Source organism: Phyllopteryx taeniolatus, chromosome 2 (assembly GCF_024500385.1).
Source record: "Phyllopteryx taeniolatus isolate TA_2022b chromosome 2, UOR_Ptae_1.2, whole genome shotgun sequence".
Taxonomy (NCBI): Eukaryota; Metazoa; Chordata; class Actinopteri; order Syngnathiformes; family Syngnathidae; genus Phyllopteryx; species Phyllopteryx taeniolatus.
The window spans coordinates 20,108,838-20,125,586 of NC_084503.1; the positions used below are offsets into that span (position 1 = coordinate 20,108,838).

Consider the following 16,749-nt stretch of genomic DNA (forward strand, 5'->3'; position numbering starts at 1 on the left):
TCACCCCCCCCAAAATGAATAATTTTGATTGGCTCGCTTGATGTGACTGACTTGTCATCTTATTGGTCAGTTGGAGTCAAATTACATTAGTGATTCCGTTTTGATTGGTGCAACAGGCGCCCTATCCGGAAGGCGAAGATGGAGTCTAAAAATAGACGCACACGCAAAAATGGGTAAATAAAAGTCGTGAATGGCATTTCGATCATTGTAACGGAGTAAAAGTATCGATCCTTCTTCCCATAAATACTCAAGTCAAGGTAAAAAGTACAGTGCATTTAAAGTACTCTGACAAGTATAGTTTATCGAAAATGTTACTTGAGTAAATGTAACGGAGCGCGTTATTACCCACCTTTGTTTATATTATATATTTTACATCGACCGGCAGGTTTAAGATTCCAAGAATATAATCCATACAATCAGCTTCCTAAATCATTACTATTACACTAATCGGGTACTGTATGTTCGCAGAATAAGGGGTGGGACCTGCTAACTTATTTTACTTCTTCTTACTCCTTTTTGAACATATACATTGTACATTCCTTTGATTCTTATTTCCTTGTTTTGTTTGGTTGTTGCTTTGTTTTGTTTTCTGTATATGTTCAATACACACACAAAGCCTGTAATAATTACAGTGTTTGCACATCAGAACTGATTAAAAAGGGTGGCCTCCTTTTTTATACACTTAGTACTGTATGTGTTGTATTCTAACATTGTTGTTGGTACTTATAGGTGGGTAGCCAACTCTTACGTTCCCAGAAAATAAATAATCGGGTTTTGCTCATTTTGCCACCATGTTTTGTACGTTAAAAAAAAAAAAAAATGTGTATATATATATATATATATATATATATATTCTTTCAGAATGGAGTGGTAGAGTGTCGCAGGATTTTCTGTCCCCCTACAAATTGCTCAGAGGACTCATTGCCAGTACATGTGGATGGGTCCTGCTGTAAGAAATGCAGACGTAAGTACTGATCACAAACATACCTCACACTTAACACGATGCACATAGTAACTTTGTTTGCGACAAGCAATGTTTTCATGTCCAGGAACAGTGCTTGAGTTGTAATACAATGGTTTTCAATGAGTTGTGTGTTTTTATTTTCACCAGTTAATAGGTAGGGCGCTATTAGCTACAGTATGGGCACACAGATGTACGCTGTAGTAAAATATATAGCAAATATACAAAGAAAATTGACTTTAAATTATACTCCTCATGCCCACACAAGTCACTACCAAACTGAAATATACACCGTTTTTGGCCATGACTGTATGAAAAGAAACATACCGCTTTTTCTTTCCTGACTGACATACAATCAGAATAAACTCTTTTAGGTAAATTAGGATTACCTAATTTATTTCTATTTTCTAAATGCCAGAATAACAAAAGAAGGATTTTACTACACCACAGCACTACACTAGAAGTGTTACGGCGGTGTTGCAAAAAGCATGTTATGGAATGCACACAATAGTAGTGAGTTAGAATAAAGTACCGTTGGCACAAAGTCGTTGTACTCACGTAATTGGACATAACAGTGGGGACGAAGATGGGCTTTCATTGATTTTGCGCCGCTTGCTGCCCTCGTTCTTCTCCCTCCTTGGTGAGCAGATTGGACTAACCAAGGCTGATGATGCACGGCTAACTGCTATGTTAATTCACAACGTGGGCAGCAGGGCCATTTTCTGTACTCTCGGACCCGCTCAGATGTACCTGGGTCATCCCCGGGGTCTCCTTCCAGCGGGACGTGCCCGGAACACCCCACCAGGGAGGCGTCCGGGAGGCATCCGAATCAGATACCCCAGCCACCTCGTCTGGCTCCTTTCAATGTGGAGGAGCAGCGGCTCTACTCTGAGCCCCTCCCGGATGACCGAGCTTCTCACCCTATCTCTAAAGAGGAGCCCGGATACCCTGCAGAGGAAACTCATTTCGGCCGCTTGTATCCAGGATCTCGTTCTTTCGGTGAGGGTAGGAACGTAGATCGACCGGCAAATTGAGAGCTTTGCTTTTAGGCTTAGCTCCTTCTTTACCACAACGGACCGATACGAAGTCTGCATCACTGCAGACGCTGCACCGATCTGCCTGTCGATCTTCCGTTCCGTTCTTCCCTCACTCGTGAACAAGACCCCAAGATACTTGAACTCCTCCATTTGGGGCAGGATCTCATCCCCGACCTGGAGAGGGCACGCCACCCTTTTCCGACTGAGGACCATAGTCTCAGATTTGGAGGTGCTGATTCTCATCCCAGCCGCTTCACACTCTGCTGCGAAACGCTCCAATGAGAATTGGAGAGCACGGCTTGATGAAGCCAACAGAACCACATAATCTGCAAAAAGCAGAGATGCAATTCTGAGGCCACCAAATCGGACCCCCTCTACACCTCTGCTGCATCTAGCAATTCTGTCCATAAATGTTATGAACAGAATCTGTGACAAAAGGAAGCCTTGGCGAAGTCCAACCCTCACCGGAAACGAGTCCGACTTACTGCCGACAATGAGGACCAAACTCTGAGACTGGTCGTACAGGGACCGAACAGCCCATATCAGGGGGTTCGGTACCCCATACTCGTGAAGCACCCCCCCACAGGACTCCCCGAGGGACACGGTCGAACGCCTTCTCCAAGTCCACAAAACAGATGTTGGGCGAACTCCCATGCACCCTCAAGGACCCTGCCGAGGGTGTAGCGCTGGTCCACTGTTCCACTGCCAGGACAAAAACCACACTGCTCCTAGACGGACCCTCTTCTCCAGCACCCCCGAATAGACCTTACCAGGGAGGCTGACGAGTGTGACCACCCTTGTAGTTGGAACACACCCTCCGGTCCCCTTTCTTAAAAAGGGGGACCACCACCCCAGTCTGCCAATCCAGAGGCACTGTCCCCGATGTCCACGCGATGTTGCAGAGGCGTGTCAACTAGGACAGCCCCACAACATCCAGAGCCTTTAGGAACTCCGGGCGAATCTCATCCACCCCCAGGGCCTTGCCACCAAGAAGCTTTTTAAACACCTCAGTGACCTCAACCCCAGAGATAGGGAGCCCGACTCAGAGAACCCAGACTCTGTTTCCTCATGGGAAGGCGTGTCTGTGGAATTGAGGAGGTCGTCGAAGTATTCTGCCCACTGACTCACAACGTCCCGAGTCGAGGTCAGCAGCTATACACAGTGTTGATGGTGCACTACTTCCCCCTCCTGAGACGCCGGATGCTGGACCAGAATTTCCTCGAAGCCGTCTGGAAGTCTTTTTCCATGGCCTATATGTAAATATGAAAAATCACCCATTTATTTTTGACCTAACCGGTACTTGGCGGATTCCTGATTTTCAAAGGTGTTACAATTAAGACCAGTATTCTGCTTTACGATTGGGTAAAAAAGAAAAAGAAAAAAAAAAAAAAAAAAAACGACCACTGATGTACAAGTAAACTGTAGTATAAATATGGGTTTGGTAAATGCTCAAAAATTAATGGACAACTGTATGTCTTGCTGTTCTGCAACCCGTTAGTCCCTTATGCATAGTCTGCCTTTGAATAATTTCAGCTTCACTGTTCCTTCATCCATTGCTCTGCATGCTCAGTCTTCTTCCTCTTCCTCCCATCTGAACATCGGAAGTCTGGCACAGGCAGACAAGGCAATTATGCTCCAGAGTTGTGAGTGTGAGCTCCATGGCCCTGCACCCGGGGGAGGAGGAAAGCAGGACTTCACATGATAGGCTTCATTTTCTAGTTCTGCTTTACTGCCAGAGGAATATGTAGAAGTGTTTCTACTGTTGTACTGTTAATGCAGTGTTACATTTTCCCCTGCTTGGGCTCACTAGCCAAGGACAACTGAGTTTACTGACTGAATTAACTCAATGTGTTTGCCTTGAAACCAAGTTTGTGTGCAATTACATGATGTTCATTGGGTTCTTTGTTGATTAAAGTAGGCCGACTAGGAGATCATATTATGTCAATGTTTTTTCATAGATTTCAGTTTGCGCCTAATAGAGTGTTTCCCCCCACAGCAAAATGCAGTTACATGGGACAGGTCTTTTCTGAGGGTCAGCACTTTTTATCCAGGAACTGCAGGGAATGCAAGGTAACTCTTCTTTTAAGTTGCAAACAACTAACCATAATGCATTTGTCTGCCAACATTAATTGTGTAGTGACTGCATGCCTTGTAGTATGCAGTTAGCCAGCATGTCTTGGTAATTAAAAACAATAATAATAATGTAGAAATACAAACACCTTATTTAAACTGTATGGATTATAATTAAAGGCATTCTTCATGTTTACCATAGGTCAACGGTGTTATTCACAGGAAGGCAATTTATCTGGAAACACAATTTTTTAAGGACAAAATTGGCATTGTACGTCTACATTTGCTTACAAGGCACCACAGTAACAATATTTCTGGACCCATTATTTGCCCTTGAAAATGCTGAACTGTTATTTTAATGTACAGACAGTAAAGCTTTGTTTGAAATATTTACAGCAATTGTTTATTCCTGTGTCTATACAAAATGACCAGTGTGTGATTAAATTGCTTGTGGAGGCGGTCTAAATGTTTCTCTGGTCACTAGTAACTCTGAAGATGTAGAACAATGAGGCGGCGTAGCGCTCCCCCCCATGTCGGTCTCCACACTCAACACTATCGAAGCGGTGAATGTCAGTGAGATCTATGCCGCAACGATCAAGTTCCCTGAGTTTTGGCAGCACAACTCATCCCCATAGTTTCAGCAAATTGAAGCTCAGTTTCAATTTAGGAGGAATGACACAGAACATGGCAAAATATTTCCACCGCTATGGATGCCTCAACAAGGGCATGAACAATGGTGCAGCTGGAGGCTCCTCCGGATACAGGGAAGTAAAATGCACTCAAGGCATTCATTTTGTAGCTGTTCGACCCGTCAGAGAAGGCAGACCGCTTGATATACCTAAACTGCCTCAGAGATGGCAAACCTGAGTTGATGGAGATAATGCTGGCTGTGCTGAGCTCTGCTAATCCTTCATTCCTGTTCGGACACATCTTCCTGAAGCAGCTTCCCGCAACAGTATGAACCATGCTATCTCGTTTCACACTCCCCTCAACCAAAGATTACCGTGTTCAGTTTCTGGAGGCAGACAGGATTTTCCCCGCTAACAGCAGCAGTTTGCCCATGCATTGCTTCCCCACCAGGGCACCTCAGCTCCAACTCCTGAGGACACTATCTTCACCACAGCTGCAGTGATTGCCTGCCGTCAACATGATGAAGGGTTTTGCAACTGTCATGCCAGATATTGAGCCAAGTAATGTTGCAAAGCCATGCAATTTTGCGGTCTGGGAAAACACCATGGCTGGTGCTCATTAGCAGCTATGAGTGCTAGCCAAGATGCAAGCTGTAGTTTGTCACCAACACCTTGTCCGGCTAACTACTATTGGGTCATTCAGGTGCACTATGCAGCATTCTACTAGCACAGACTGTGGACATCTTGGCTGAAGCAAATGAGCCCCAGATGATGTTGCTAATGGCATAACGACTCATATCTATGGTACTATATACGTATGTAGAAGTGTGTATTAGTGGACAACATTTTGGATTGGAATCTGGCATTGTCGCTCCTGTGGGTTGACCTTCTCTGCACTAGTGGATGTTACAACCTCCCGCCTGATGGATGCCCTATCTTTTGCTTTTTAGCCTGCACGGTGGGAGCAGTCTGCATGGTGAAGACACTTGCCATGGAGGACCCATCACCTAGTCCACTGCTCGCCAAATTCCCAGAACCCACCATGGCCACTTTCTCATCTGTGGTGGCTAAGCATGGTATGGACTATGACATCACCACAGTCTGCCCCACAGTCTACGCATGAGCTTGGCGCCTCAACTCTGCCAAGCTTGCAATCGATGAGGAGTTCACTACAATGGAGAATCTCTGCAATCTTGTGCAAACCTGTGGGCTTCCCACTACACATGGTAACCGAAACGGACAGCAGTCAGCACCTCAGCAGTGATGTCTGGTGCTTTAACAACAGCATTACCCCAGACCGGTACCCTGTGCCACAGGACTACAGCACTTCTCTGCTCTCCTGGTGGGCATCACCATCTTCTCCAGGTGCTGGTCCACCAACAGGATTTGTCCAAAACAGCGGTCATCATGCTCTTTGGCCTTTTGGAATTCCTATGCATGCCATTCCGCCTAATGGGTGCAGTGCAGACGTTTCCGCACCTGATGAACACTGTGACATGCCATTCTTGGTTGTTTCCTTGAACGACATTCTCTTTTCCAGTGGGTCTTTGGAAGACCTATCACACCTATTACAATTATTTGAGAAGCTCTGCAAGCGCAGCCCTATCGTCAACCTGACATGAATTTAGCTGGTCATCGATCACCTTCCTTGGCCACCAAGTAACTCCAAAAGGTGAAGGCCATCACCAATTTCCCACTGTGCACTGCGAAGTCTCCGCAGGAGACTCTCTGATGATGACAGATGCTCTTTACCCTGCTCAAACCGCTTTGGCTAACCCAGTTCTGCTGATGCACCCATCTCAAACCGCCACCGTAGCCCTCACAACAGATGCCTCTGACTGGGGTGTGACTGGCAGCATTTTCCAGAAAGAATTGAGCTTGTCTTTATTGCGCATATACAATACAAATCAACAAAAGATAGGTTATAAAAGAAAAAAAAAAAGAAAGCAGCAGTAGATTTCGTCCTTCCCGAAAAATGTACATCTCCAATAGAGGAAAAAAAAAAAAAAGTTATCAGGTCCTACCCCTAAGAAGTAAAGAGAAAGAAAAGAAAGTACAAAACCTTCTTCTTCATCTTTTCCTCACCAGTCGACACTTCAGATTTCTGTTGGAGGGCCATGACTCAGGACTGTTGAGCCATAGTCTCCTCGACAACAGCACCTTTTCTTATATGCAAACAGTGTCTTTCCCCGCACTTGTGAATTTTGGTTAACTCTCTCTGAAACCAGCTGAACCAAGACGTCTTTATTTTATGGTGCATTGGGCGCCATTGGTCTGAAAGCACGTTTCTCAGAATGGAGAATGCATTCTCACATAATTGCGATACAGGCACCAAATGTTAGGCCAACTTTGAAAGCACTTAGCTCATTTTGCATCACCATCAGATGCACGTGCCACTTTGACGTGATGTGACTTTATGCAAATGATTACCACTATTTTACAAACATGTTTTTATTCTTTTTTTTATTTTTTTGTTGTTGTTATGACTTAAATAGACAAACTCACATAGATTTACAAAAATGGAAGTTTGGCATGAAAAGGCTACCCACCAGGGTGATGGTACGGGGCCACACTAACTAAAGAGGCGGTATTTGATGGCTATACCTCACCATATGATGCCAACGTTGGGTGCACGCAAATATTTAAGATACATTATACCTCTTATGATAATCAGGATTTCAGTGTATCTTTGTTTTACAGTATTTGCTATGATTGACTGCAAAGTATTTTCACTGAAATTAAACCTAAATTTCATGAGACATTACCTACCTTGTTTAACACTGTCTCACCTAATTCTCTTAGTGAGCTGATTCTCATTCTGACATCAAACAACAATAGTAACCCCCACAGCGTTACTTGTTGTAATTCCTGGTGTGGAATTTTGTATGTCCAATGAGTCACACAAAAGGGACTTTCCAACTAAATATGGTACCTAGAAGATCATGACACTGAAAGAAGTTGTGAAGGAGAGAAGCATTTTTGGGATTTGGGTCGATACGTTGAACCCTGAGCGATACAATGGGGACCTCAAGATCTCTGATTCAATAGCCTAACTGCTGCTGCTGCTGTTTGCTATTTGTCTTCAGGACCCAAGGGAAAATGAAACTGAGTTTTATTTCCCATCTTTTCTTTTGTCTATCTGCGTTTCTCATGCTATCTGGGTTCTTGCCCCCCTTGTGAATGTGAGCAAGATATACTGCCATTGATCTTAAACCTGTCCCTCCTTCATTCATCTGTGCCCACTGTTTCAAATCCAACTCCATGGTGCCCCTCCCCAAGCAAACCCCAGTAACCTGTCTGAATGACTACTTCCCCATTGCACTCACCTCAGTTGTGATGAATTGCTTTGAGAAAGTAGTCATGACACACATAAAGAAGGCAGATCCGGAAACACTGGACCCTGCCCCAGTTTGCTTGTCATGAGAACTACTCCGCTGATGATGCCTTTAACACAGTCCTTCACACACCTTGAAAAAAAAGGATACTTATGTTTGAATACTGTTCATTGACTCAGTATTCAACCTCCGAGACGAGCTGAGAAGCAGCTTACCCTCAGACTAAGACCACTCCTCTGCAACTGGGTGTTGTATTTACTCACAGACAGACCCCAGTACATGAAAGTGGGCACCAGGATATCAGGCACAATGACAACGATCACAGAGACCCCCAGGGCTGTGTGCTCAGCCCTCTCCTGCACACCCTCTTCATCCACGACTGCATCTCCTCCAAGGATGACACACCATCATCGTTTCCTCATGATACAACAGTAGTGGAAGGGGTGAAAACCTTCAAACTCCTTGGTACCAACATTAGTGATGACCTAATATGGACCTACAGCACATCGTCAGGAAGGCTCAACAGAGACTGTACTTCTTAAGGATTCTTGGAATACCTCCAAAATGCTAAGCAATTTCTACAGATGTACAATGGAGTGCATCCTGGTCAACTCCATCACAGAATGGTATGGGATACCATACAGAACAGGCAGACTCTCCAGCGTGTCATTAAAACTGCACAGCACATCTGTGGAGTAGACTGTAAACCACTACATCACACTTATGACAGCTGTGCCACACAGAGGGCACAGAACATTATCAGAGACAGCACACATCTGCAACACAGACTTTTCACACTTCCTCCATCCGGCAGACGCTCCAGGAGCGTCGCAGCTAGCACAACAATACTACAAAATAACGTCTACCCAGAGGCCATCAATCTCTTGATCAAAAGACAATCTAGAGCTGTGAACCACACTGTGCAATAGTTTCTCAATCATGCTCATAATTGAGCACAGTGCCTTACCTCTGCAAACTGTACTAATTGAATATCTACAACCCCAATTCCAATGAAGTTGGGACGATTTGCAAATCATGGTCAACTTATATTTAATTGAATACACTACAAAGACAATATATTTAATGTTCAAACTGATAAACTTTGTTTTTAGCAAATAATCATTAACTTAGAATTTTATGGCTGCAACACGTTCCAAAAAAGCTGGGACAGGTGGCAAAAAAGTCTGAGAAAGTAGAGGAATTCTCATCAAACACCTGTTTGGAACATCCCACAGGTGAACAGGCTAATTGGGAACAGGTGGGTGCCATGATTGGGTATAAAAAGAGCTTCCCTGAATTGCTCAGTCATTCACAAGCAAAGATGGGGCGAGGTTCACCTCTTCGTGAGCAAGTGCGTGAGAAAATAGTCGAACAGTTTAAGGACAATGTTCCACAACGTACAATTGCAAGGACTTTAGGGATTTCATCATCTACGGTCCATAATATCATCAAAAGGTTCATAGAATCTGGAGAAGTCACTGCATGTAAGTGGCAAGGCCGAGAACCAACTTTGAATGCCCGTGACCTTCGATCCCTCAGGCTGTACTGCATCAAAAATCTATGTGTAAAGGATATCACCACATGGGCTCAGGAATACTTCAGAAAACCAATGTCAATAAATACAGTTTGGCGCTACATCCGTAAGTGCAACTTGAAACTCTACTATGCAAAGCAAAAGCAATTTATCAACAACACCCAGAAACGCCGCCGGCTTCTCTGGGCCCGAGATCATCTAAGATGGACTAATGAAAAGTGGAAAAGTGTTCTGTGGTCCTACGAGTCCACATTTCAAATTGTTTTTGGAAATTGTGGACGTCGTGTCCTCCGGGACAAAGAGGAAAAGAACCATCCGGACTCTTATGGACGCAACGTTCAAAAGCCAGCATCTGTGATGGTATGGGGCTTCGTTAGTGCCAATGGCATGGGTAACTTACACATCTGTGAAGGCGCCATTAATGCTGAAAGGTACATATAGTAAATGCCTACATCTTTGTACATTACACACACATTTTTGACTGACTAATCCACTACCAAACTCCAAGTCTTTTTTAAATGGTCTTTTTAAATTGCTGTGATGAACATTGCTCGGCCCCCTTTCTTTCATTGTATGTATAATTGTAATTCTATTATCTTTTTCTGGTTAATAGAGGAGAGAAACCAGAAAAGTAATAATTTCATTGCTCATTGTTGCCACTGTGTTTTTACTCTGCACATGACAAAAAAAATCTTGAATCATGTTTCAAAGGTCAAATCAGTAAACATAAATTTTAACTGCTTTACTAATGTTCTACCAAATGTGAAACGTTTTGTTTTCATATTTAAGAAAATATGGAAATGTTTTTGTTGAGAGACAATCATGAATCTACACTATATCCATGCAAGTAATGAGTCATTGATAGTTTCATGTTGCTGCCTTTCGGTTGCCAGCATAACCCCTAACACTGAGCCACTGGAGATCTTGACTCCCATTCCCAAACCTGGACACAGGCGAATGTTGGGCATTTGGTGTATGAACTGACTTTTTGCAGCCACCTGTGATGGGATTAGCCAAAAAGATCATCTAAGCATGCTACTTATTTTTACTGGTACAAAATGACTGAATTACATTATTAGTTTATCTTCATTTCATTTGTAAAATCCATTCATTTATCTAAATTTCTTGTCTAAATTAGTATTTCGAGTATATCCTTGTTGAGATTGAATGAGAGGTTCTGGATTTCCCTAATCCGATTGCTGGTATAAAATATCACTGGACAAATAAGATTGAAAGAAGGGGCAAGTAGTCGGACATGAGGGCACCTTTAACAGAGCAGGGTTGATGAGGAAGGGGTGATAATACAAGGCAGAGGCCTGGAAATGGAGAAGGTGCCACATAATGCAAGGAGCAGATGTTGCTGTACATTTATCAAAGTACAACTAAAGAATACACAACAAAAATAAATGCCTCAAAACCAAAAAATAAAACAAATTGTGCGCATGGGCTTTGCATTAAACTTTGTATGGTATGCTGCACTGTACTTCCAGAATGGCCTGATGGTAAGAGTTACAGAAACCTGTCCAGAGCTCAACTGTTCTGTCAGTGAACAGATATTAAGGGATGGAAGATGCTGCAATGTTTGCCAAGGTATGTCTCTTTGCATTCTCATCTGTTTAAGAAATTACTTTAGCCCTTCAAACCCACAAACCCCCTATCACTGTGAAGATGTTAGACAGATTTATGTATCCAAATATACTCTGCACCTTTGCAAAAAAAAAATGTCTCTGTAATTTTTTGTGACTGAGATATCATAGCAGATAGCAGAGCAGATTGGTCTGTCTACTTTATGAACACCTGCAAGGCCAATTAGCCCAAACCTTGGTGCTTTAGCAGTGAGTTATTACTGGGGGGAAATCCAACAGTGAGTTGGTAAATACACTGAGTAAACAAATTAAAGTGGTTCTCACTTCTAGAGGCACAGTGAAGGAGTGTATATTCTGAGGAAGGGAAAATTAAGTAGCATTGAATGCAAAATATGATACGGAATGAAACGATTAAGTCTGACTGTTGAGAGGAAAGTCAGGAAAAGAAAATTAAGCGCAAGATGGTTAGCGAGAAAGCAATTGATGATAGGGGATTAAAATAGAGCCCAATATGAGATTAAATTTTACAATGTTGAAATGACTAAAAAGTATAAGAAAAGAGTGGAATAGGAAATAAGTGCAGGCCGGAGGAGAATTCATATTGTAAGAGATAACAAATGAACAAATTCAAGTCTCTACGTTGTCCCCAAACTGAGGTGTGACTTGTACTTTACTTAAATCTCCTGCGTGACTGTGGTTCTGTGTTTAGCAAGTTGTCAGGCTGAAATTGACTGTGTACACTCTTTGATTATATTTGGTTTCTTTTTTTAATGGGTTTCACTTCATTTGGAAATAACTAGTAAGGGTTCAATATCTTTGAAGAAGAAGGAGGTGGAGGAGGAGGGATGAATAATCTTTATTTTCATGACATTCATTCATTCATTTTCCGAACCGCTTATCCTCACTAGGGTCGCGGGTGTGCTGGAGCCGATCCCAGTTATCTTCAGGCGGGAGGCCGGGTACACCCTTAACTGGTCGCCAGCCTATCACGGGGAATATTAACAAACAGCCATTCACACTCACATTCACACCTACGGGCAATTTGGAGTCTTCAATCAACTGACCATGCATGTTTTGGGGATGTGGTAGGAAACCAGAGTACCCGGAGAAAACCCACGCAGGCACGGGAGAACATGCACCGGTCCTCAGAACTGTGAGGCAGATGTGCTAACCAGTCGTCCACCGTGTTGCTCCATGACATACATATACATTACATTTATGAAATTTTACTTGACTGCCTAATCCATGACAGGAGTGAACACTGCAAACACACACAGTGAATGAAACATACTGGATCAGGGGACTCCTTTTTGTGCCAAGGGACAAGTCGAGTAAACTATGCCTTATGCTTCCCTGGTGTTAGAGCAAAAAAAAAAAAAAAAAAATTCTCAAGGCCAGGATTTTCCTGTACGTGGATACATATCTACTTAATAGTATTAACAGTAGGATTATTGTTGTTGCAAATGAATATGATTAGCATATACTCAATAGCTACCAGTTAAACTGTTTAGTTTGTGTGTGTGTTCACAGCGTTTTAACAAGGATCAAATAAGCATCTTTGAAGTCCTCCTACATTTACTCAGCTTTGTAAGTAGGTTTCCAGGAAAGAGAAAATATTCAAATTGCGCTATAGTAGCCCTTATCTGTACACTGTACCTGAAATGTTGTCATCTAAAGTCATGTAGGTTACAGGTTTATTGTGTCTTATGAAAAAGTGGACATTTTAATACTTTTGTTATTTTATTTTTTAGGTTATGACTTCTGTGCAGAGGGGCTCATCTGTGGAGAAAACTCAATGTGTAAGAACCGGGATACTAAAGCAGAGTGTGAATGCAAGAGTGGTTATGCCTCCATTCATGGGGATTCTACCTACTGTGAAGGTAGGAGGATACTTTACCCTTCTTAAATTCTGGGACCGAGTCATCTTGACGTTTTGCTAATTAAGAGCATTTTAACTATTATTTGTGTTCAAGGTGTTGTTAGACTTTAAATGCTTCATCTACATGCTCCCCTATGCCTTGCAATTAAGTGCAACATTCAGTATAAGAATCATATGTTGAAAACACAAGGACTTTGCAGCAACAAACACTACACATAACAAATACATCTCAAGATTAAGATTATCACGTTTCCTCGTTAAACTGCTTTACCGGCTACCCCATTTGGTAGTATAGTATGCACATTATAAAGTGTAAGAGTACAGAATCTTGAAATGGGAGCATATTGTAATTATGCGGTCAAACCAGAAGAGCTTTATCTATGAGTGTCAGTGGGCTTGCACTTTACTGATTGCTGGACTTGGCTGAGGAAAACCTTGCCTCTGGGTGCTGAAGACCGCAGACTACTTGTGATGAGCTAATGGTTGTATTTGATTAAGATGCTTGAGCATGCCAATGGACAATTTGAAGGACTTTCTCGTTGCTCTTTGCTGCTGTCTTTGGTTCGGAGCCACCCTGGACTGAATTCTCTGAACATGCTGAGAGCTGGGGAGCCTGAAGGCTTTCATTCTGTTTGGTTCTGTTTGATCTGCGTGGTAAAGAGGTTTACCCAAAGCTCCACTCCCACCCAGGATTGTCCCACACCATATGAGTGAGGATGGGAAGACACTGATTGTTGGATCAACAATGTAAATCGGCAAGCCATATAGCATTATCCATATTTAGGGATTTCCCTAAAGACAGCTCAAGTTACTGTTGTAAATGGATTAGCAAGAATCTTCCGCCTTCCTCTTTCGTATGACTTCTCTAAGTCCCTCAAAATTAGTTTGAACCCTTATAGAAGCTTGAAGTGGCACAGCTGGCAAATATTAATTAATATTTTTTGTGAGTGAATTTTTCCCTCATGTACTCTTATTGCAGGAGAATTAACATCAACTTCAGTATAATGTATTAAAATTTTATTGTATAAAAAAAAAGAACAAAAAATCTGTTTATATAAAGTGATTGGCTGGTGACCAGTTCAGGGTGTACCCCACCTCTCGCCCGAAGATAGCTGGGATAGGCTCCAGCACGCCCGCGACCCTAGTGAAGATAAGCGGTAAAGAAAATGGATGGATGGTTTATATAAAGTTTAACCTGTCTGTATGTCCGGTGGCTGCCAAACCTCTGCATGCTTTTTTTAATGACTGTGTAATAAAGTAATTCTAGCAGTATGGCTTTGTATTTTACTGATTCATGACGAGAGGAAAACAGGGTGTCATTTATGGCACTCTGGGTGTTGTATTTCTTCACAGACAGACCCTAGAACATGAGTGGGGTGGAAGAGAAAGGCAGGAAATTGCTAACATGAGCTGCTTGTGTACTGTATGACGAATAACAAATGGGGACACATGCTAATGATGGTTGAGTCCTAAATTGTATTACCGCATGTGGTCTAACAACATTCTAGATTGAGGAGTAATTCAGATAGAGGTCAGTATTTATTACTTAATAAATAAAAATGTGCACATTTTATCATCATGTGTAGTACATTCTAGATCTGGGTTCAAATATAATCGGAATAGGGGATATTTTTTTCTGAACAAATAATTGCATGAATGAGTTGTGTATGAAAGCTTAATATAGATGAAATCATTATTGAATTGCATAGTGTGACAGGACAACGACACCCCAACATTGGTGAGTAGAGGTGGGTAGAGTAGCCAAAAATTGTAAGAGTACTGTTACTGTAAAATATGACTAAATTAGTATTTAAGTAAGAGTAAGTTAATTTATTAATTAATGTACTGACTAACTGGTGAGTAACGTATTTGTTAATCAAAGCTCAGATGTTAAATAGAGAAAAATATAAAATAGGATTGGCGGCTCGGTGGACGACTGGTTAGCACATCTGCCTCACAGTTCTGGGATCTGCCTGTATGGATTTTCTCCCGGGTACTCCGGTTTCCTTTCCCTACAAGTAGTGAGCGGAATGTAGCTCAATGTAATGGAACAAAACTTGTCTTACCTCTTTACAAAAATACTCAAGTAAAAGTAAAATGTTGAATTCAAACTACTTTGACAAGTACAAGTTATTCAGAAAGTTACGTCAATAAATGTACTGCGTTATTACCCACCTCTGGTGGTGAGAAGCACAGACTGTCATGTTTTTATCTCTTTCCAATTGTATTGCATATCTAGATGATGCAGCTCCATTCAGTGTACTTTCTCTCATTTATACTAATGGGTTTATGATCATCTTATTATCCTCATCAGCTCTTGTTTATGCTGTCAGTGACTCTCACAGCAGATCTGAATCCTTGCTCAGTGTCTGAAGAAACAGACACATTAACGCTGCTGTTGTTTAGCTGCCAGTTCCCTAATTACAGCCTAAAACAATATTTTTGTTCAAATACAATTTCGGAAATTTAATCAACATCATCTGTTGAGACTATCATCTAAAGACAAACAACATATACTGTCCATCATTTTAAGGCTTCATCAAAACAACACACACTTGCAAATAACAGGCAAGGAGATTATAGGAAAGACTGTAGGAAAATAAGAACATTTGGTCAGATTTTTTATTTGACTCGACCATTCCCATATTCATCCATTCATCCTTTTCAAGCACATACGGTATCTTTTTCAGGGTCACTGATGAACTGGAGCCTGTAGACTCAGCAGACTTGCCAGTCAATCACAGGGCACGTATAGACAAACAACCTTTCACAGTCACATTCACACCTTAAGTTAAATTGCATTTTTCTTTTCTAAAATGAGAGGAAACAGCAGTACCTGGAGAGAACCCACGCAAAAATTGGGGTGGCAGTAGCTTATCCGTAAGGGCTTTTTTTTAATAATGTCTCCATCCATCCATCCATCCATTTTCTTTACCGCTTGTCCTCACCAGGGCCGCGGGCTGCTGGAGCCTATCCCAGCTATCTTCAGGCGGGAGGCGGGGTACACCCTGAACTGGTTGCCAGCCAATCGCAGGGCACATAGAAACAAACAACCATTCGCACTCAAATTCACACCTACGGGCAATTTAGAGTCTTTCCTAAACCTACCACGCATGTTTTTGGGATGTGGGAGGAAACCGGAGTGTCCGGAGAAAATCCACCCAGGCACGGGGACAACATGCAAACTCCACACAGGCAGGCCGGGATTTGAACCCCAGTCCCCAGAACTGTGAGGCAGATGTGCTACCCAGTCGTCCACCGTGCTGGCTATATTGTGTCTGTCTTTGTTAAAATAATGTATTTTTTAACCTGTTCTGTTTGGCTGCTAATCATGCTGTTTGAGGAATGTGTATGCCTTTTCTTTCCAGACAAACGCCTGCATGTGTGCTCTGGTTCTTTGTGCAACAAATATGTACAACAGAGTGTAAAGTCAATTTGCCTTGATGGAGTAAAATAAATAAAATGAATAAATATAATAAAATAAATATAAAATGTAACCCATTTTGCTGCGCATCTCTACACAGTATATTAAATGGAAATATAGTATATTGTATTTTCATTTCTCTTCGAGAGTTTGTTTAGAAGTCTCCTGCTGTTTATAACCACCATGGGTCACTTTAATGAAGCCATTTGCTTTCTGTTGTCCTGCATCCCCCCAGCAGGTCTAAGTCAACCGCAGAACTGCATTTTTCGGTGTGTAAATGTGGTATTTGATTGC

General features: G+C 42.2%; 1 protein-coding gene across 1 annotated transcript in view; it reads left to right on the plus strand.

Moving 5' to 3' along the window:
• Positions 1-16,749, plus strand: part of LOC133473033 (protein kinase C-binding protein NELL1-like) — a 262,509-nt gene that overhangs the window by 111,713 nt on the left and 134,047 nt on the right. The window contains exons 9-12 of the mRNA XM_061764738.1: positions 862-964; positions 3,995-4,068; positions 11,057-11,156; positions 12,904-13,032. Of these exons, the coding sequence (XP_061620722.1) occupies positions 862-964; positions 3,995-4,068; positions 11,057-11,156; positions 12,904-13,032 (406 nt within the window). The remainder of the gene's footprint in view (positions 1-861; positions 965-3,994; positions 4,069-11,056; positions 11,157-12,903; positions 13,033-16,749) is intronic.